This window comes from Delphinus delphis, chromosome 11, assembly GCF_949987515.2.
Source record: "Delphinus delphis chromosome 11, mDelDel1.2, whole genome shotgun sequence".
NCBI lineage: Eukaryota > Metazoa > Chordata > Mammalia > Artiodactyla > Delphinidae > Delphinus > Delphinus delphis.
Window position 1 is genome coordinate 63,745,403 of NC_082693.1, and position 21,886 is coordinate 63,767,288.

Consider the following 21,886-nt stretch of genomic DNA (forward strand, 5'->3'; position numbering starts at 1 on the left):
ATATGTATTTAGAGTATGTGCTTAGATCTTCATCACAAAAATGTTTTGAATTAAATAAATCATTAAAACTAAGATGGCTAAGTATGAAGACAACTATCTGGCTCAGTGCCTTTAAACAAGAACATTAATTCTGTCAGAGGTGGGTTACCAAGCCTAAAGGCGAATAATTGCTAATTATATCAATTTACATAGTTCTGAGCTGATCTAGGTTATCTCATGTATTAACCTACTGAAGAGATAGTCACCAACTTCCCAAGATTAAAAAAACAAGCAAAACAAACAACTTTCATCATTGGGCAAGATATATCAGCAGTCCTATTAGGACCTTTACACACCTGCGTCTCTCCCTGACCTCTGAAGTGGAGGAGACAGTGCCAGCAGTAGTTGTAGTCAGGGTTGTGGTAGAGGCTGCAGCATTTACAACAGTTGGAGCAACAGGAATGGTCACTGCCGTAGGAACACTGTCCTTTTCTTTTTCAGTACTATCCTCAGCCCACAAACGATTTGAGGTACTATAGCATCATAAGCAGCAACACAAAAAAGAGAAAAGGAAAACAGCTAAACAAGGAAAGCACTTTCTAGCAGCTGAAAACATGTGACTACAGGGATGGATTTTTTTAAAACATAAGGTGAGACATCTTTCATCTATGAACCAAAAAGTTCACCCAGAGCTGTCAAAGAGAAATTTACACTTTAAGCAGCTTAATGCAAAGAAAGTTCATAAGTTAGGAACTTAATATTTTTTCCCCAGACATGCATAATTGCCTCTTTTTGGAACCAATTTTTGTTTGTAAATCATTTTAACAAGGTCAATGAAAAAATCCAGAGCCCCACAATCTTCTAAACAAAAATGCATGCACATACATAAGCACACAGTAGGCCTGAACACAAAATGTATCTGTGACTCACCTGCTTTGTGTGCCTGCTGAGGAAGAACCCGTTGTAATCTTTGTAGTAGTGCTTGTGCTGGAAAGCAGGCTTTTCTGAAGCCCAGCTGCAGAGGTAACTGTTGGTGTTGATGTGGTGCTTGGAACACTAGAACTAATCAAATCATCTTGTCTTCTACCAAAGGAGCAACTAAAGGAAAGAGTCATATCTATATAGAATGTGTTTGTATGTGTATTCTATAGTCAATGCCTATACATTATACAGATTCACAAGGCTAGGAAAAAATCTAAAAGACTGTGTTCCTAAATATGCCACCGGCTCCAGCACCAAGAGTTGCATCTACAACTTGCTAGAGTCTAGATGATTTCCCTAATTTGGTAGTGTATCATTTTACTGCATCCCCCACCCACCAACAAGATTCAAAGATGATCTGATAGTTTACATTTCTGGAACTGTTCCAGGTCATATGGTCACGCCAGGTTGGGTCTGGAAAAACACTTTGGTTTGGTTTTACTTGGGGAAAGTTAAGACTTAAGCATTTTCTAAGAAATTGTTTTGGCAATGGGTCACATCCCTAGGGGTGACCCATGCCTATATTATATTTGTTGATCTTTTAGTCTTTTTTTGGTTGCTTTTAGCAGAGAAAATAACACATAGATTTTCCACCCCCTCTCCAATATGATATTACCAACATTCCAATTCAAGGCATTTCCATTGCTCTGAGTTCTAACACAGGTAGAAACTTTCCAGGTCACCACATGAGCTCAATTAATTAATCTATTTCAACTGCTCTAGTCAATTACATAATTGACTTATATATAATTACATACAGAGTTCCTTTTTTAATATGCTATAATCTAAAAGATACTTCTTAGCATATCAAATTTAATTTAAAAATATATAATATAATAGGAAGGCATAAGTAGGAGCAAATTTTAACCCATCTTTAAATATATATTCTGTGTCTTTAAATGAAGTTTTATTTAAACAACAAAAGATATATTTAATAAAGGCACATTTTTAATGTTATATTAAATTGAGAGCTCCAAACTGCCTCACATTTTAATAAAAGAATACACAAAAGTTACTTAAGAATTATATTATTACCTTTTATGATAAGCTGATCCTTCATTAATTGAGCTATTCTTTTTGAGATCATCTTCCCATTTTCTTCTTGTATATGAACTACTTGTTCGCAAACTTGAAGAATCTCTGTGAAAAAAATATCTTTCAGATTCTGGTAAATAATTTTAAAATAGGGTTAAAGAAGCTGTATTTTAATAAACATCTGTAGAAGCAGAAACTAGTAAAATCCCTTAGAAAAACAGTCTGGAATACTTATTAAGAAGTGAAAGTAATTCACTAAGATTCCAGTTCTAAGATTCTATCCCAAAGGTATAATCCTAACTATAGGGGGGAAATTTAAATGTTTGCAGAAGTTTTATTTATGATGACAAAAATATTAGATAATTTAAATGTCCATAGTTTGGGGAGGGGAAATGGCTACTTTAACCTCAGCAAATCTACTCTATGCAACACTATGTACTAATGAAGAACAATGCTTATTGAAAATACATACTAACATATAAGACATTAGGAGATCTTAAGTGAAAGAAAAAGTCAAGACACAAAATTGAATATTATAACATGATTACAATTATATTAAAAATTCTCATACTCTATATGTGCTGAAAAGTAGGAAGAAACAAATTAAAATGTTGACAGTGATCAAGTAAGTGCTTTTTCTCCCTTCTTCTTTCTCCTTTTCTATTATGTTCCAAATATTTAGAAAGCATATACTAGTCTGTGACCTCATCTGCCACCACTGTCCCCTCACTCCATTATAACCATAATGCCTTCATTTGTTTTTGCTATTTCATGAACATACCAAGCCTGCACCTCCTCAAGTCCATGTACTTGGTGTTCTTCCTATTAGGAATACCCTCCATCTCCTCCTGAAATCCATATCCCACATAATTACAACAATGCTCATGTTTTAACTCTTATGCTAGATAGTAAAGATTTTATAGTAAAAAAAATAAAACAAATCATAATGAATCCACCTGTTTTCTTTCTCTTCAATGTCAGATGTACTGGCTAGTCGTCTTGGTATTGTAGGTGCAACATATGCAAGCCTAGTTCCTTTACTATCTTTCTCCTACACAACAGGGAGAAAAAAGAGTGAAAATAAATCTGTGATGACTATAGGTGCTGCTAAAAGTATTATGTAAAGAGTATTCAACAATGTATAATTACACAGCCATCATAGTTTATTTTATAATATTTCCATAATTCCTAGCTAAACTCCAAAATTGATGTCTATCAATATTCAAGTACTATAAACACTAAAAGACAGCCTGTTCAAATTAATTTTCTTTTCCCTCTTGTTTAATCTAGAATTAGCTCTTTTTTAACATAAGAAAAATTCCTCCACATTTTAATGACTTTTCCTGAAACTTCTGTAACATCTACTGTAATGTAGTATTGTAAGATAAAATATCTTTACTTCTTTCAGAGAAATAAGGTCTCAAATACAGTTCACTGATAAGTCTCAATTACTTACATTATACAAGCTATTTACTACCTTGATATACTATGTTTTAAAAATATAACATTAAAATATACAAAACAAAAGGTTATTTAAATTATATTTAACCAAATCTGGCTGAGAGTGTAGTGACAATGACATCTGTTACATTCTCATTATACTGGCATCAAGTACTTGGAAAACAACTGGAAAATAAATTTATACAAAATAAAAAATATTAAAATTACTTAGTGAGAAATTCATTTCTGAATTTCTGATACATGTAAACACTCCTGTATAGAGCAAGAAAACTGTAAGGAAAAAAATGTCCAAGCACTAAAAATGCAATAGAAAATAAATAATCCAATTATACAAAATAGCACTGAATGAACTGTGGTGCATTCTATTTAATGCAATTTAATACTGCCTTTCAAAATACAGTTATTAAAATTGCTCACTAGGACAAAGCTGTGATGTATCAGATGAAAAAAGTAGGTAAAGAAATTGCATATATTGGATAAATTTAACTTATGAGTATAAGCACATTCTAGAAAAATGTGTTCCTAAACTTTCAAAACCCTTCTTAATAAATAAAATTAGCTTGCTCCTTGATACATTTTATTGTAAATTCTCAAATAGAATAAAGGATTCCTTTAATTGAGTATAGTCTCATAATTTATGTTTTGGGCAAATACATCTGATCTTCCCAATAATTATATCCCATATAGATACCTGCTTAAGGTAAGTACATTTGTATTATCATGTAACTCATTAAGTCAGGTGAATTAAGTTGATACATAGATCTAATGATACATAGTAGAAAATCCAACGGATCTGATTCCAGGAAAACAAATTATCATAGTTTTTATAGAAACCAAATTGTGAAACAGATTACCTTTTCTTTATTATCCAAAGAGGAGGAAAGTCTGGGACTTGAAGCTGAACGCATAACACCTGCAGTGTCTTTTTCTTTCTGAGCCTCTTTAGATGCTGTGATTTCTGCAAGTGCGCCATAACTACCAGTCTTTCTAAGTCCTAACCTCCAAGATGCAGGAGACTCATCTTTTCTCTCTTCTTCTTTGGGAGAAATTTTTGTAGCTGAAGTTGGAAACTGTTTTTATTTTATTTTATTTTTAAGAAAAAGGAGAAAAATTATACAATACTTATCAGTCCTTAAACTGAAAATGAGAAGTTTACAGATAATATGTTTAAAATTACAGTTAATAGTTTCAGGAGAAACACTTTTACTAAGCAGGTTAATGTCTTAGTAAAAAATGTAAAGATCTAAAACTGAAGAAGGAAATACTACCTTTCCAGATGTTAGATTTAAGAACACACACTCCACACTTTGTATCACACAGAAAAATTATGATGCAAATACAGAGAACAGAAATGAGCACACCATAATGACTTAAAACCATGCATCTTTGAAACCAATATTCATATTAAACTTGTTATGTTGTAACCTAATATAAATCCTTGCACATCGAAATGCCTCACCATAGATTTTTCACCTTTACTGGGCACAAGAACAATGCCAGTTTTGCGCAAGCCCTGCCTCCATGATGCAGGATCTACTGATTCCACCACAGGCATGATAGGAGCAATGAAATCATACTAAAGCCAATTAAAATAAGACAGGTAAAGAGATAAAGATTGAAAGCATGAAAACAGAAAAGGAAGTTATGAGCAAAACAGACTTTTCTCTTTTTAAAAGAATTTTATAATAAATTAAAACCCAACAACTGGGTAATTATCCAATCTTTAAAAGTCACTGGGAACAAGTTCCAGTTTTAGCATGAGAGAATCTGAAAGAATCTAATACAGAAACTTCTAAGGCAGTTAAAGCCACATAGAGCTGATAGTATTATAGTATGAAGTGAAAAAACTACTGCCCTTGAATTTTGTTTTTATTCATTTTGTACTTGGGTTAAAAAATTTTAAATCCATCATCATCAACAAAAAAGTAATCATCAAAAAAAAAGTAATCATCAGTAATATTTCTAATTATAATATTTAATTCATTAATATTTTAAATATCATAGCCTTAAATTTACTGTTTGATTTTTCCACCAAACATTAAACATTTCAACTAAAAACTGTTTTTGTACAAATATTTATCTCATTTTCAGGGCTTTCCAACTACCCTAAAAATGAAATGTCTGTTGTCTGTAACTAGTTCACCTCATTAACTTCACTTACAGAGTTTAAATATTCAACCACAGTTAAATATAGATGGTAAATATAGCAACTATCTAGTTACTACAAGCACAGGATATAGATTAAAAAAAAACACAAAACCACCTTTCTTTCATACCTATTACCAAGGTTTGCCATAACAGCAGTTTAATAGAGCTTGTTAAAGCACCCATAATGTTGGAGGGCTAATTCCTAGACAAAACTGCTACAAGATACCTCTAATATTTCCAATAATTAATTCCTAACAATAAGGTTGCAAAGAGGCTCAAGATACACAAGCATTTTTCAGTTCCCAAAATGCACACTGAGGCATTCCAGGGCACAAGAACAAAATCACAGGGGTGCTGTGGGATATTTTAAAGTTTTGAGAGAAGTACAGTGACATCTGTTGGACACTGCACAAATTGCCATTATTAACTTATTTGTACCTAACTACTTAATCAATGAAACCAAGAGGTATTTTTTTTTTGCCAAATGGCACTGTGAAAAAAATTTAGTAAAACACTAAGGTCTCCATTGACTGAGAAAGTCCAGGAAGCTCTGTAATATTTTACATAATATGATAGGCACTGAGATGATTCCTTATTGATTTCAGAGTTTAAAGTCATGGTACTCGAGAACAGAGGTTGGCAAACTTTTCCTTCTGTAAAGGGCCAGACTGTAAACTTTAGGCTTTGTAGACTATAGAGTCTCTGCTGTAACTACTCATCTATGCTGCTGTAGCACAAACCCAGCCATAGGTAGTACACAAATGAATGAATGTGGCTGTGTCACATAAAACTTTATTTAGGGGCAATGAAATTTGAATTTGTGTCACAAAATATTCTTTTTCTTTTCATCCTCCCCCTGCCTCTGCTGACCATTTAAAAGTATTAAAACCATTCTAACTTGCAGGCTGTACAAAAAACAGGTAGTGGGCCACCTTTGGTCCACAGACCATGGTTTGCCAATCCCTCCCTATCCCAGAACTTTCCCCAAACTGGAAACAAATGTTATTCCTTCATGATAAAATCATCATATAGCAAATAATATTTGCTGAGTGTTACAACAGAAGCTAACATTTAACAAATGTTTACTTGTGTGAGGCCCTAAACTAAGTGCTTAATATGGGTTATCTCATTTAATCCTACAATCACCCAATGAAATAGCATTTTACTATTATCCAATATTTTAGAGTTGAGAAAAATGAGGCAATATTATCAAGTTTGAAATTTTGTTGCACTGTTACGACTGATATACCTCCTCTCCACCTCACATGGATTTAAATACTGGTTTATGTGTTTAAAAGCATCTTTCAATTTTTGGTATATAAATAAACCTCTCTGAAAAACTCAAGTATACCTAGTCCCTGAAATTCTTTTTTTGGTTTTTATAACCAGGACACTATTTTGACTTTCCTACTCTCTGACTACCCCTTTCCTGGTCTTTTTGTTGTTGTTGGTAGCAACTATCCTTGTCATAGCCCTGTAACATAAGCACTCCAAGAGTCTGTTCTTGTATCTCCTATCTTCTCTTTATACTTTCTTCTGAATGCTGTGAGTAGGGTCTTCTTATATCCTCAGGCTAAATATTAATTGTATTCAGCTTATTCTCAAATTTGTTATTCTCCAGCTCAATCTGACTCCTAAATTCCTAGTCCTGAATTTCTATTTACCTGTAGAATGGACTATATGTAACTAAAATTGGAACCTGAAACTCAACATGTTTAAAGTCAAACACCTTTATTTCCAAATCAACTCTTCCTCAGTTCCCTATTTCTGTTACTGGTACCAAAAATCTCTTCAATCCCCTAAATTTCTTTTTTTTTTTTGCCCGCTTTGTGTGGCATGTGGGATGTGGGATCTTAGTTCCCTGACCAGGGATCGAACCTATGCCCCCTGTGCTGAAAGCACGAAGTCTTAACCACTGGACACTGGGGAAGTCCCAACTCCCTAAATTTGAAACTTCGCAGTCATGTTAGACTTCTTCTCTGTCATCTTCCTCCATCTACAAGTTAAGTGCCAAGTCTCTAAATCTCCTCCTCTCCTTTATAAGTCCACTGCCACTTCTCTGGTTTATATTCTTATCATGCTAGGCAACTTCAATGACTTTCTAATAAACCTTCTCTCAGTCAGTCTCTCACCGTCAAATACACCTGTACGTTGCTGCCAGAATAACATTCTAAAATTCTCTCATGGCCTTGTTCAAACATCTATGATCCTCTACTATCTATCAAATTATGAAAATGTTACCATAGTAATGAAAACATTCCAATTTGGCTCTACTTTTCCTGCTTTACTTCGTATATATATCCTATAAATCAATCAAACTAGACAACTCATTTTTCCTGCAACACTCCACATTATCCCTACTTGTTTTTTTTTCATTTTTTTTTTTGCGATACGCAGGCCTCTCACTGTTGTGGCCTCTCCCGTTGTGGAGCACAGGCTCTGGACGCGCAGGCTCAGCAGCAATGGCTCACTGGCCCAGCCGCTCCGCGGCATGTGGGATCCTCCCAGACCGGGGCACGAACCCGTGTCCCCTGCACTGGCAGGCGGACTCTCAACCACTGTGCCACCAGGGAAGCCCTATCCCTACTTTTGATCACACTGTTTCTCTTCTCTCTTTTTCAACAGACTGTACAAACTCTCCTCTCTGTTAGTTGAAATACTACCTCATTCTTCAAGATCTATCTCAAATGTTCTAACTCCATTACCTCAAATCAAAAAATGATTTCTTCCATTTAAAAACTATCATTCTACAATTATATACTTTTACTGGTATACTTCATATACCCACAGCACATAGTAGTCTCTTACTAAATTTTATTATGATGTAGGTTCAATTAGCAAGAACAGGTAATTCCAAGAAAACTCTGAATTTTTACCATCTAGCAAAGAAAATATAGTTTATGCTTATTGGAATATATGTGTATACAGCAGAGTAGGTAATCTTTTTCAGAGATCCCAGCAATATTTATTTTGACTAGAGAGTTATATATAAACATTGTTAGTTAAACTTATTGTTAGTTGAAACTTTAACAATAAACTTACTGTTAGATAAAAATTTAATATAACATGTATATTATTTAACTTATTGTAAGTTAAATAATGCGATAAACTTACTAGTTTTAGTTAAAATAAATCATAAGATCAAACTAATGGTTTTATAGATAATATATCCATAAATCATTGGCCTGATCTCACTGCTACAGAAATAGTTTTATAATTTTAGCTGACAAGTTAACAACTTAAGAGAAGATCATTTAAAGTGAATATACCTATGTTTCTCTGTAGTTATCATGAGTTATTATAGAATATAAGTGATATTTAATACTGTTTTAGAGCTTCCAGTTTCGTGATCTATTCCTTGCCATGAATGTTAGAGAGAGAGAGAGAGAGAGAGAGAGAGAGAGAGGGAGAGTGTGTGTGTGTGTGTATGTATTTATATACATAGTTTATGTACTGCTGGAGGAAGCTAGAGAACTTAAGATAACTTGTCTAGATAATAGAATCAGAGTAGTAAGTGGCAACCTAAAAATAGACAGAACTCTTAATTAATTACAAAATCTTTTACGATGCATTTACAAATTAAGAATTCATCCAAGGAAATTTCTGTTAGGTCTCTAAGTTACAAGGAAAATCTTGAAACAAATGAAAAAAAAAAAAACACTAAAATGCTAAATTATAGTAAATACAGTACCACTGAACATGGTAACAGGCTTTAAAAGTCATATAGTACTGATAAAACTTAAAAATACTTCATTTTTTTGTACACCATGACTTTATTACTTTGAATAAAATTTGCCCATAAAACTTTAAGAACAAAGACTGAAACAATGTAATCTTTAAAGCAAGTTATGATGAGTTTAAATGGAGAATAAAATGGAGTTTCTAAATATGCAAATTAGAGAAACAGTTGTCATTAGATCAATTTAATTACAGAATCAAAGTAATTCTGAATAAGAACTTTTATAGCAAGTAAATTACTGGCCCACTAATCTAACAGAGCTATTAAGTATTTGCTTTCAGTGAGGGCAGTTGGCATAAACTGAGAAGTAAACTGCCATAAATCTAGGGTTATGCTTGAGAAAAATATAATTGATCATAAGAACCCTACTGTAATTATTTGACTATAGTAGGAAAGAGATTGCTTAGTTAAATACTCAAAAGACTGACAGCCGGTTTCTTGGCCAGGTATTCCGGGGGGATGGGGCTTTTGGGAACTTGATAAATCTACAGTTCTAACAGATAATCAAAAGAGCTAAAGTTTAGGATTCACTGAAGAAGTATAAAGGGGTTCTAGAATTAATAAATCTTTAGTTAAAGCAGCTCATGGTGACACCAGTTATGGCATGATAACTATCTTGAAAATTTTGCAGACGACTGCTTCTGGCCTTGAAAAGGCCAGAAATTCTCCAGAAATTCTGGAGAATTTCATTTTAAAGCATATGAAATTATGACCATTTGAGAATGGGTTCTAATTGAATTCAAGAAACCCTCAGTTCTAGAATACAGCAGGTAATAAGATAATTCAGTCACAAAGTCTTCTGATATTCAAATTGTACCAGTGAAATTCATACATTTCTACCACTAAGAATTCATACTACCGCTTTCCTTTGGAAGAGTTTTAGAGGAGGATTATTAATAACAGTATGGATTTTAAAAGAATTCTCTAGTTTATGATTTTAAAAGGTTCAAATTTTGACCACTTGGAGCCAAATCCAAAGATTAGCAAAACTGACAATATGATAGAAACACTGTGGGGATTTAAAATCAGTCCTCAAACCCATGCAAACCAAATAACGTCAGATAAGCAACAAAACAAGAAGTCCAAAGGCAGAGACTTAATAAGTAAACACAATGTATAATCCCTGAGTGGACCCTTAATTTGAAAAATCAAACAGCTAGAAAGATGTTACTAGGAGGACAACTGGGAAAATTTTGAGTATGGTCTGTATATTAGTGAACATAAATAATGGTATTATATCAATGTTAAATTTTCTAAGTATGATGATTTCTGTGAGGGAATGAAGGATTAATGCCTTTGTACTTAAGAGGTACGTACTCAAGTATTAGGAATAAAGTGTTACAGTGAGAGCAGTCAATTTTTTTTTTTTTTTTTTGCGGTACGCGGGCCTCTCACTGTTGTGGCCTCTCCCATTGTGGAGCACAGGCTCCGGACGCACAGGCTCAGCGGCCATGGCTCACGGGCCCAGCCGCTCCGCGGCATGTGGGATCTTCCCGGACCGGGGCACAAACCCGTGTCCCCTGCATCGGCAGGCGGACTCTCAACCACTGCGCCACCAGGAAAGCCCTGAGCAGTCAATTCTTAAATGGCTCCAGGAAAAAAAAAAAAAGTACGTGTGAGTGTGAATATGTCTACGTGTGTGCATGTGCGTGCATGCGTGCATGTGTGTGTTACACAGAGAGGGAAATGAGTTTACTCCTAAAAGTTAGGTAAGGGTGGGGAGAAGCCTTTAAAAAGAGACCAGTAGGTTAAAAAAAACCCACAGAAAACCCTTAATCTTTAATTAGAGTTAAAAGAAGTATAGGTTCTGAAACAGCAGGGAAAAGAAAAATCTTTAATAGATCAACAAGAAAGTAAGGATGAAGAATAAGTGGAGAACAAAATAAGGAAGAGGAAGAAATGAAACTAACAATTTGGGAGCACTCAGTCACTAGCCAAGCTCTCTCAATCACCGCTTAACAATGTTAACTTATTTTCTCTGTTATTATTTTTGTTTTGTCCTTTTTAGGAGGAACAGATAAGGAAGATAGTCACTTGCTCAAGGTCACAACAACTAACAAGAGGTGGGGTCAGCAGTTGACCTCTGGTCTGTTCTGACATACCTGGTGCTTTGTAAATGAATTAGAAAATCTAGATTCCAGTTCTCTCAGTAACTTGTGGTAGTACTTTTCGTGCTTAACTTATACACATGTGAAATTACCAAAATGCACCTTTACTCAACAGAAATAAAGGATACAAACCCCATGCTTCTCAAAAGTTCAATGAAAATAAAAAACTACCATGATCAGTAGTTTTTCATATGAAAAATTTTATCTTTCTGCTATTTACTGGGTTGGCCAAAAAGTTCGTTTGGTTAATGAATATGTTGCTCAATAAAGTTCTTGGTGAAAACCGAACAAACTTTTTGGCCAACCTGATTTTTGTTAATGATCAACTGCAAAAAGTACTTGAGAAAAAGAACATAATAGATTCAGAGGAAATAAAGAAAAATACATTCTTATTCTAAAACCTTAAATAAACTTAGAACTGTCTTAATGCTTTAGCTCAAATGGTACTTACACAGAATACATTTATTTTTAACAAACACAATTTTGGCTTACCTTTTTAATAGGTGATGTAGGTGTTGCCTGACCAGATGACACAGTAGGTGTTGTAACAGCTACAGGAGCTGCTTGAGTACTAGAAGTATTGGCATTAGTTACAGAAGCCATGGATTTTGTCTTATCTTTAGGGAAAGGAAAAGGAAAAAAAAGAACACTAAGAGTCATGATTCTAGATGAATTCAGTTTCAATGGTATTGAAAACAGCATTTTACACTGTATTTTTGCCTAAGGTTTTGTTAACTCAGTCTTTTCCCACTATTATACCTTTTAACAAGTGTCATTTTCAAGGAGTTTCTAGAAATGTCTCAATAGGTATGAGACTTAAATAAGAACACGACACACAACCAGACTTTTAAGAATAAAAAGCACAAATAAAATATGACTATCTGACTTGTGTACTTTTAACACTATGGAAAATTTTTTTAAGTTTTAAATTAATATTTAAAACTTGAATACACGAATACAACGTTAACTTCAAAAAATGCAAGAGCTATGCAGTTTTCCAATGAATAAACAACTTACACTGCTTATCTAAAACTTATAGCTCTTCTTTATTCTAGGAAATCTAAAAGTGCTCTTTGTCGATAATGACTTATATTCCTGTCAAACAGTATGCTTAAATGTCACAAAGAGCATTCCTTCTCACCCCCCAAAAGTCTAGAGTTAAATGGGCACAATATCAGCTAAATTAGGTTAAATCTCTTCTCACAATGTATCAAGACAATTTCCAACTAGTAATTGATCACTTAGAAAAAGATTTTTGAAATATTAGAAAAAAATCAATATGATGATAGCAAAAATTCAAAGACTGTATTTGAACACATAAACTGGCCTTTAGCAAAAGTCACATATAAATTTAAACCGTTAAATTAACTGTAATTTATAAACAGGCTAGAAAAGTTCACTTTTCAAATGGTCAAAAGTCATTTTATCCAGTTTTAAAATATTCCTTTAGTTTCAAAATGGGATAGGACAGGTATCTTTCTATACTTTTGTGAAGAAGTATACTGCTTTTAAAGCCCTATGAGATACTCATTTTCATTATATTACCTCTCTCCGTTCTTTAGGTCAGTTTTGCAAAGAATCTTCCACCATAAATTACCATTATGAGTAAGTAGACAATATTAACAAATCCTTATCTTTAGGGCAAATACAAACTTCCCACTAATAATTCTGAATTTGCAATGATTCATTAAGTCCTATTTGTGTCTAAGAAAACATCTGTAAGATGTTAATAGGGTGAAAAGCATAATCTTAAACTGTATCAAAAGACAAGGCCAAACTGGCATATTTAAAAATCACTATAACCACAGCTTTTCAAATAAACTGAATGAGCGAAACTCAGTCTAATAAACGTTTTTCTTGTTGTTAAATCCCTCTTTTCATTCAACAGAAGCTAAGCCTATTCAGCACAGTTAAGTACAAATCATGTATACTCTAATTAGACCATCCTCCTGGAAAACAATCCATCTAACCGGAGAGAGTAATTCAACAAATATTTATTAAGTGTCTGATACCTCAAGTACTGTCCTAGGCACTGGGGATATATATCAGTCAATGAAAAGACAAAATATCTTAACTGCATAAAGCTTACAGTCTAGTAGGAGAAATAAGTAATAAACTAAAGCTCAACATGTGTTTTTTTCATTTTATTTTCTCCTTCTCCCCCTATTTTCTCCAGGTTTAAAATTTTTTTTATATTATTGAAATCTATACATCAAAGAATGTATATGCACGTATACAAACATTTATGTTTGGTTTAAGAATAATAATTAAACAAACCTCAGGTGTCCACCATCTAACTTAAGTAAACATTATCAGTGTTACTGAAGCCCTTTCTATCCATTTGATTTCAATGAAGAATAAAAACTTCATGTCCTAGAGAAAAAAAAGAAAAAACCTAAAAGCAAAACTATGCTTCCCTATTCTCATTCCTTCAACTACCTCTGAAAAATTTATATATCATTTGGAAGGAAATTAAACTTTTGGTTGAGTTCCTATTTTCAATCTGATTTATAAGAAACTGATTAAAAAATGGTTTGGAAAATATTTTATGAAAGAAAATTCAGCAAAATAGTTATTGAACATAAAAGTTTCCCAAGGAAATAACCTTACAAAAAGAAAAAAGAAACAGTTTAGAAATTGTCAGATTAAGCTATACCTCTACAGGGAAATGGCTGCTTTCTCAAGCTTGCCAAATAAAGTATGATAAAGCCTTGTTGATACTAAAAGAGTGAGAGAGAAGGAACCACACAGCATTTACATGGATTAATTCTTGAGATAGTTAAATTTTCCTGGCACAACTGGCTACTAGCAACAGGAAGAACAAAATTATCAAGTACAATGCTTCAGAGGAACATTTAAAGTTAGCGCACTGAGAAGAGATTGGTATGCTTAAAGTCCAAATTGGGAAATTAATATAATACTATTTGATGGTAATTAATTCTATTCATACTTATAGAAGAGTTTAAAGAACTATCCAGATAGCCTAGTCCAATACTTCTCATTCTACAAGCAAGGAAATTTCAACCAAAGGTCAGGAGGCTTGCTAGTTAGTGGCAAGACTGGCCTAAATCTGAAGTCGTTTTTTGTTTTAAATAGCTCCCTGGTGCCTAATACTGAACAGTGAACTCTATAGAAGGGACCAATTAAGAAAAAATAGGTAGAAGAATCTCAGGAATCTCTGTGAGATATCTGGACTTCCAGTTCTTGAATTCTACTACATGAGCTAGGAGATCTGGGTACTGGTCCTGGCTTTCGTGTGCACATGTGCATATAGTTTAATTTGTAATGATATATTTTACTAGAGACTGGGGGCCAAGGCATGTCTCACAGACAGGAGATTAACTACATAAAAATAACTTTAAATACTTGCAAAAGTATCTAAGTCAATTTAAATTTCAATGATATCATTTCATCTTTCAAATGAACTGAACAAATTTAACTGAATGTTATTAGGTAAGCATATACATTAATCTTATTTAAATTAGTAGACTTTAATTTTATACAATTATTACATGAAAATTAACATTCATTACAAAGCAATTGATTGTTATATAGTATCCATGTAAAGCAGGTATTATTACCCTGATTTTACAGAGAAATCAGAGATTAAATAACTTACCCACATCTACAGTTACATGCATGAATCAGTCCATGTTCTTGAACACTGTACATGCTGATTCTCATATAATTTGTTTTTATAGTTAGAAATATTTTAATTAGCATGTTATACAAATAAATTATAATATTCAATGACTACCTGTTGTTCTACTGCCAATTTTACCTATACCTATATTTAGGTATATTACTATTTACCTATATTACCTATATTCTACTGCCAATTTTACCTATTTATTTTACCTATATATTTACAGGTGAGGCAAAAGATATGCTGACTCACCTGATCAGCAATGTCACAGCAATAAATAAAAAATTAAATCCCTAAGTGACTAGAATCTAGTCATTTATAAATTTCAAAAACTCTTTGTGTATTTCCAAAAAATAATTTACTTGTAGGATTAGCAAGCTTCAAGAAAATAAAGGAATCCATAACACATCACCTGGCAACAAAGCTAGCCTGTGCCCATTTAGCAATATCTTGTTTTTAATGGGAAATAGAATTATCAGTACGTTCCTTGACATGTTTATTTAGTAAACTTTAGCTTCTCACATTTTCTTAGAGAAAATATTTTATTGAGTGAGTAAAAACCCTGATTCAAAACTGTTGCCGTTGTGTCTAGAGGAAGTATGGGAGTCCAAGAAATTCTAGGGCTCCATTTGTGTTTACTAATGATCACCAAACTGGTCCTGATAATGATGACAGTTTTTTCATTGATAAAAACCTTAATGAAAATGAAATACCTTTTCTGATAAATACGTTAAAATGCCAAAATGCCAGGTTATACAACTCAAAGATAGCAATCCTGGAATCTTATGCTCTCAGAAGGTTTTTTTTTTTGGTTTTGTTTTTCTTAAGATTTTTTTGATGTGGACCATTTTTAAAGTCTTCATTGCATTTGTTACAATATCGCTTCTGTTTTATGTTTTGGGTTTTTTTTGGCTGTGAGGCATGTGGGATCCTAGCTCCCCAACCATGGATTGAACCCGCACCCCCTGCAGTGGGAGGCAAAGTCCCAACCACTGGACCACCAGGGAAGTCCCTCTTCAGAAGTCTGAGTGATTAGCCAATACAGAATAAAAGCAATTCAGTAAACAAAATCTATAAAAACATGTGAGCCAGAGGGAAAAAAAAGCAGAAAACCTATCCTTGATAATAAAAAGGGAAAGAACATAAATTGTTAATTGTTATAAAAAGGGAAAGAATGTAAATAGTAAAGCAATTTGGCAGCATCTATGAAGAGTGAAAATATGATTCAATAATCCAATGTTTAAGTGTATCTATTAGAGAACCTCTTGCACATATACACAGGGAGGCAATTATAAAATGATTGCTGCAGCATTATTTATAACACAACATTGGGAATAAGGTAAATTTTTATCAAAAGGGAAATTAATGTATTTAATGAATACTATACAGCAACTAAAAGGATAAGTTACATACATAAAGACACAGATAGATACAAACAAACCTAAAAAATACAACTTTCAAATAAAAAATGCAAGTTGCATAACAACTCCTAGGGAATAATAAAAACACAAAACAACCTTATAATTACTATATATTACTTCTGAATGTAAGATAAGAGTATAAAAATAGACTAGAAGATTCAGAAAAAAACTCATGATAGTGATTTGGGAAAGAAAGGAAAGAGAAGTAGATTAGGGTTGGTGGTTAAAGAAGACAATGGTAATGTTTTAATTTTATTAAAAGAAAAATTATAAGCAAATACAGCTAAATGTCAACAGCTGTTAAGTTTTGGTAGTTGGAATATGAATGTTTATTATATTATACTTTTCTGCATCTTTAAAATTTCTCAAAACAAAGTAAATTTCCCCACACCTCTACAGGAAAAAATCTTGACTCCGCCCCAGCTTTCTAAAACTTTAGTATTACTGAGGAAATATTTGGGATGCTGTTGGAGCCAGCTTCCTGTACTTTCAGGTCTCAGAAAGCAGCAGGAGCATTCTTGAGCTGCTGGGAACCCATCTAACCCTATGTGCACCATCCAAAGAGAATCTTAGAAGCCTCTTCACCTTCTTCAAACCTAAAAATATAGGTCAGTAAAATGCAGAGGTGATCAATTACCTGCCTCCAGGTAAGCAGAGAACAATAAAATCACAGCTATACTTAAATTTCTAACACTCCCTGAAAGGCAATTTACTGGCTTGGGAGGTATCCTAACAAGTAGCATGTCAGTCTGAAAAGTTTCAAAATTAAAGCCTGACCTCATCTTACTTTACACTTCATCAAAATTCACTGAAAATCCCTTTATCCTTCAAATTTTACCTGTTTCAGCTTCTGATTCTGAGTCATCTTCCTCATCTTCTTCACTAGAGCAACTAGATTCATCTTTTTTTCCTTCTTCTTCATCATCAACCTTTTCTTGTTCCAGAGATTCAATACGGGATGCATTTTTCTCAGGCTCAATAATCAATGTCTCTTTGCTGTGAAAGGAAAAAAGCCTTGAAATAATTATAAACACAAAAGGTGAAAATTAATTTTTCCCAGAACCACAAAATCTAATAATCATACTTGTGGCTATCATGACAACTCATTTAAAACAATAACAAAACCTACTTTAATATTTTACTTACTTTTTAAAGGTTTTCTGTGATTGATTATTGTCCATATTGGCTGTTGATTCAATCAGTGGAGACTTCTTCTCCCGTTTTTCACTATGGAGCTTTATAAAAGTTATGCAAAGGAAAATAAGAATACTATTAAAATAACATTAATGAGCAAAATACAGAATTTAAAATAATAACAAAGTAGCTTCCCAAACACGAAATGAAAACAAAACAGACAAAACAAATAAAAGATTTGTTTTACCTAAAAAGAAAAGGGCTTGGATAAAGAATAAAAAGAACTAGACAATTTAAAAGCTCCACAGAGGGGACTTCCCTGACAGTCCAGTGGTTAAGACTCTGCACATCCCTTGCAGGGGACATGGGTTCGATCCCTGGTTGGGGAACTAAGATCTGCTGTGTGGTGCAGCCAAAACAACAACAACAACAAACCACTCCACAAAGGACTAAGTTGGATTTTTTTTTTTAAGATCCCTCCAACTTTAGTTTACTGAAAAACCAGGGACCATTAACCATTTAGGATGTCTAATAATATTTTACTTAAACATCTGCTTCCTAGTTATGTAACTCCTTGCTTATCTAGCGTATGCTATTTTAGAAATCTGAGATTTTATAGTCTCCACCCTCTAAGCAAACTTTCTTATGAAATTAGTATGAAAAAGATACTATTATTGAGAACATACACATTATAGAAGTATTCATTTTGGGAAAGGGATGCTAGAGAAATGGGGATAAGCAACACAAAAGGCTAAAAAAAACCCCACCACTACTCCTTTATTCTCATTCACTGTCATTTAATTTGATCGCTAGGAATAACTTAAAATCAAACAGTATAAAACATCACAAGAATACTTTTTCAGCTGTCTAAGATTCAAAGTTATTAAGAGAATTCACTAATAGAGACAATTTCTAGACAATCATCATACATACCAGATTTTGTTTCTTTTGCAACTCTTCTAAATATCCTAAAATGTCTTCATCTGCTACATCAAAGGCTGTCTGGCCCTACGCAGGAAACAAGAGGGTTGGTGATAATTAAAAAATCAATAAATTATAAAATGCCTTCGGTGATTCTGTATGATTATACAGAAAGAAGTTAGATAACATTTTTAATGGTAGGTATAAAACATGGTACATATGACTTGAAGGAGATGTATGAGAAATCCCTGTGAGAGATAAGCAGCTGATATACCTCCGCTTACTTTTTTTGGTAACAGCTTTATTGATCTATAATTCACATACAAGTCACCCATTTTAAAGTATGCAATTCAATGGTTTTAGTATATTCACAGAGTTTTACAACCATTGCCACAATCAATTTTAGAACATTTTCATCACCCCCAAAAGAAATGACATACCCATTAGCAATCCCCTCCCCACTCCCCCTCCCCCTGTCTGAGGCAACCACTAATATACTTTCTGTCACTACAGACTTGCCTATTCCAGACATTTCATATAAATGGAATCATACAATATATGGTCCTTTGTGACTGGCTTCTTTCACTTTGCAAACTGTTTTCAAGGTTCATCCATATTGTAGCATGTATCTACTTCATTCTTTTTTATTGCTGAATAATATTCCATTGCATGATCTACCACCTTTTGGTAATCTCTTCACCAGATGATGGACATCTGCTTTTGCTTTCTGGTACACAATGAATAATACTGCTATGAACATTTGTGTATAAGTTTTTGTGTGGACATCTGTTTTAATTTTCTTGGGTATATAGTCATGAGTGGAATTACTGGGTCATGTGGTAACTCCAAGTTTAACTTTTTGAGATCTTATTTCTACTTTACCGCCATAAAAATTAATTATAAATTCTTAGTAGAGTAATAAAATAAACATATATATTTCTAAACTACTTAAAAGTTCAGCCAGCCACAGGTATGACTTAGTTTCAAAAAGTAGTCCAGGTGAACATCTGTCAATCTATTTTTATTCATAGTGGAAAAGAAAATTTCAAAGAGCTGTTGACCCAAAATAGTAAGGATTTTTCCTGCTGCCAGCTTAGTCCTTATAATAACCCTACTGGTACAAGTCTCCAGAATGCCAGAAAGTTCATTATTCAGAATATATTCTACCTTATATGCTTGCAAAATTTCTTAATTTGTGAATTTCTAAGAATATAATATCAATGGAAGCACCCAAATCTACTTGACACATATGGTAATACTATTACAGAAAGAGTAATACTTCTTTGTCGAACAAGGCCAAATCACCTCATAAGTAGCTGGAAAAGACTTAATAATAAAAATGAATAAATGATTCACAAAATGTTTTACACAGTTAATAAACCTTAATAGAATTAAATAATTTATATTCTCATAACATTTTTTAGACTAAAACTATATTTCTAGAAGTTGAAATATTTAAAGTACATTTGAAAGGCCTACCACTTTGTTGACCATCTCCATATCACACAGACTGTCCACTAAAATTCGACATGCTTCTTCTTTACCCCAATGAGCTGCAGCATGAAGAGGTGTCCAGCCATCATAATCTTTAATATTAACATCATAGCCCGCCTGTATTAAAAGTCTAAACAAATTACAGTGAATTACATCATCATTAAAATCTAGAAATGATTGGATATAATTAACAGCTATATACGACGCAAGTTAACAAAAATTTGCAATATATTTCTTTTCATAGTTCAGAATCCCTCCTCCCCTCAACAAATTAACTAGGACAAAAGAATTCTCAGAAAACACTGGCATAGAGGATCTTGAGTTACTGCCATAATAATGAATTCAGTTTTAATTAATTCCTAATGACTATGAGTCTTATGGTTTGGTATGACACTGATTAATTCTTGTTAATATGTTTCTAACTGAAAATTTTGCAGGAGAGCCTATAATTTTTCAAAACTATTGGATCAATTTGTATGTTAAACTGATTTATTGTAGGAAATGTCTTCAAGTGTCCATATGATATATCATCTCAAGCTGAACATGTTCTAAAAATATACTGGGATCAAACAAAGTTATTTGTAGTGTCATTGTTGCCTTGTGGTTAAGGAACTGGTTTGTGAAAGCCTTCATGAACCTTTATGATCTACCACTGGAAATTTTCATAGGAAAATGACTGTTAGAAACAAAACAAAGCAAAACAAATATTCCGAGGGGTCGAGTCTACTTTTCTGTAGCAGTAGAAAGCAGATATTCTAATCAACAAAGCTAGAAAACAGGAATACATTTTAATACAATGGAAAGAGTTGCATAAATGTTAGTATGCCCTTATAACTGTATATTGACATCAACCTTCGTTTTATTTAGAAATTAAGCTCACAGAGAGCAAAGAATGGGTCTATAAATTGCACACAGCACAGCGCCACACACAAAGGCGAACACTAAATACTTTATAACTCAAATCTGGTTAACCTTAACCTTACCTTCCAAGATGCTGACCTTGAGAGGGCTTCTTTTTACCTACAGGAGGTGGTAGTGATAGCTAATATATAACCATTTATTTATGTTTCAAGAACTGATCCCCTATTTCCTAACAATATCTAAAGCAGATGTTTTTAATTATGGCTCCATAGCAGAACCATCTGAAAAACTTGCTATTAAAAAAACAAAAAAAAGTTTTCCCAGCTCCATCCCAGTTCCACTGAATTAATCAGTATCTTGGGAGATGGGCCCTGTCAACTTATTACTTTTAATAAGTTCTGCATATGATCTCACATCACTGCCTGTCTCCTGCCTGCAGATCAACATTTAAGAGCCAGTGATCTAAAAAACACGCTAATAGATATAAGTCAGAAGATTTAAGTTAAAAAATATGGCAACTAACATAAATATTATCAGATACTTTATTAATAGAGACAGAAATAATAATGGAAGATAATAAAAATATACCCCCAATAGGAAATATGAACTATAATAATGTTAAATATCCTGAGCAATACAAAATTCTAAGTACTTGAGAGTCTGTGCGGAGAGAAAGGTAGACACACACACCCTGCCCCCCAAACATAAGGCTCTCTATATGCCAGGCCATGCAAGGATACTCAAAAAAATAAGACAGTATTTATTATGCTCAAGGAACTTCTAATGGAGGACAAAAGTTAAGTAAAACAACAATCAACCCTCACAGACAGGTTCTATGATGAAGCTGCAATAGGAGTACAGAACTGAAAAGCATAAAAATCAACTGAAAGGGGTTGTGTGTGTTTGGGGGGAGGGGGTAAGTGGGGACACAGTTACATTTGAAATGGATCTCTTCTAT

General features: G+C 33.3%; 1 protein-coding gene across 2 annotated transcripts in view; it reads right to left on the reverse strand.

The window, feature by feature from the left end:
- Nucleotides 1-21,886, reverse strand: part of PPP1R12A (protein phosphatase 1 regulatory subunit 12A) — a 149,685-nt gene that overhangs the window by 39,070 nt on the left and 88,729 nt on the right. The window contains exons 5-14 of one of the 2 annotated variants that reach the window (XM_060025303.1): nt 20,053-20,197; nt 18,586-18,660; nt 17,665-17,753; nt 17,357-17,514; nt 11,944-12,068; nt 4,311-4,526; nt 2,952-3,046; nt 1,996-2,100; nt 910-1,077; nt 336-512 (exon numbers count right to left, since the gene is read on the reverse strand). In XM_060025303.1, the coding sequence (XP_059881286.1) occupies nt 336-512; nt 910-1,077; nt 1,996-2,100; nt 2,952-3,046; nt 4,311-4,526; nt 11,944-12,068; nt 17,357-17,514; nt 17,665-17,753; nt 18,586-18,660; nt 20,053-20,197 (1,353 nt within the window). The remainder of the gene's footprint in view (nt 1-335; nt 513-909; nt 1,078-1,995; nt 2,101-2,951; nt 3,047-4,310; nt 4,527-11,943; nt 12,069-17,356; nt 17,515-17,664; nt 17,754-18,585; nt 18,661-20,052; nt 20,198-21,886) is intronic. The other variant, XM_060025304.1, reaches the window with a different exon arrangement.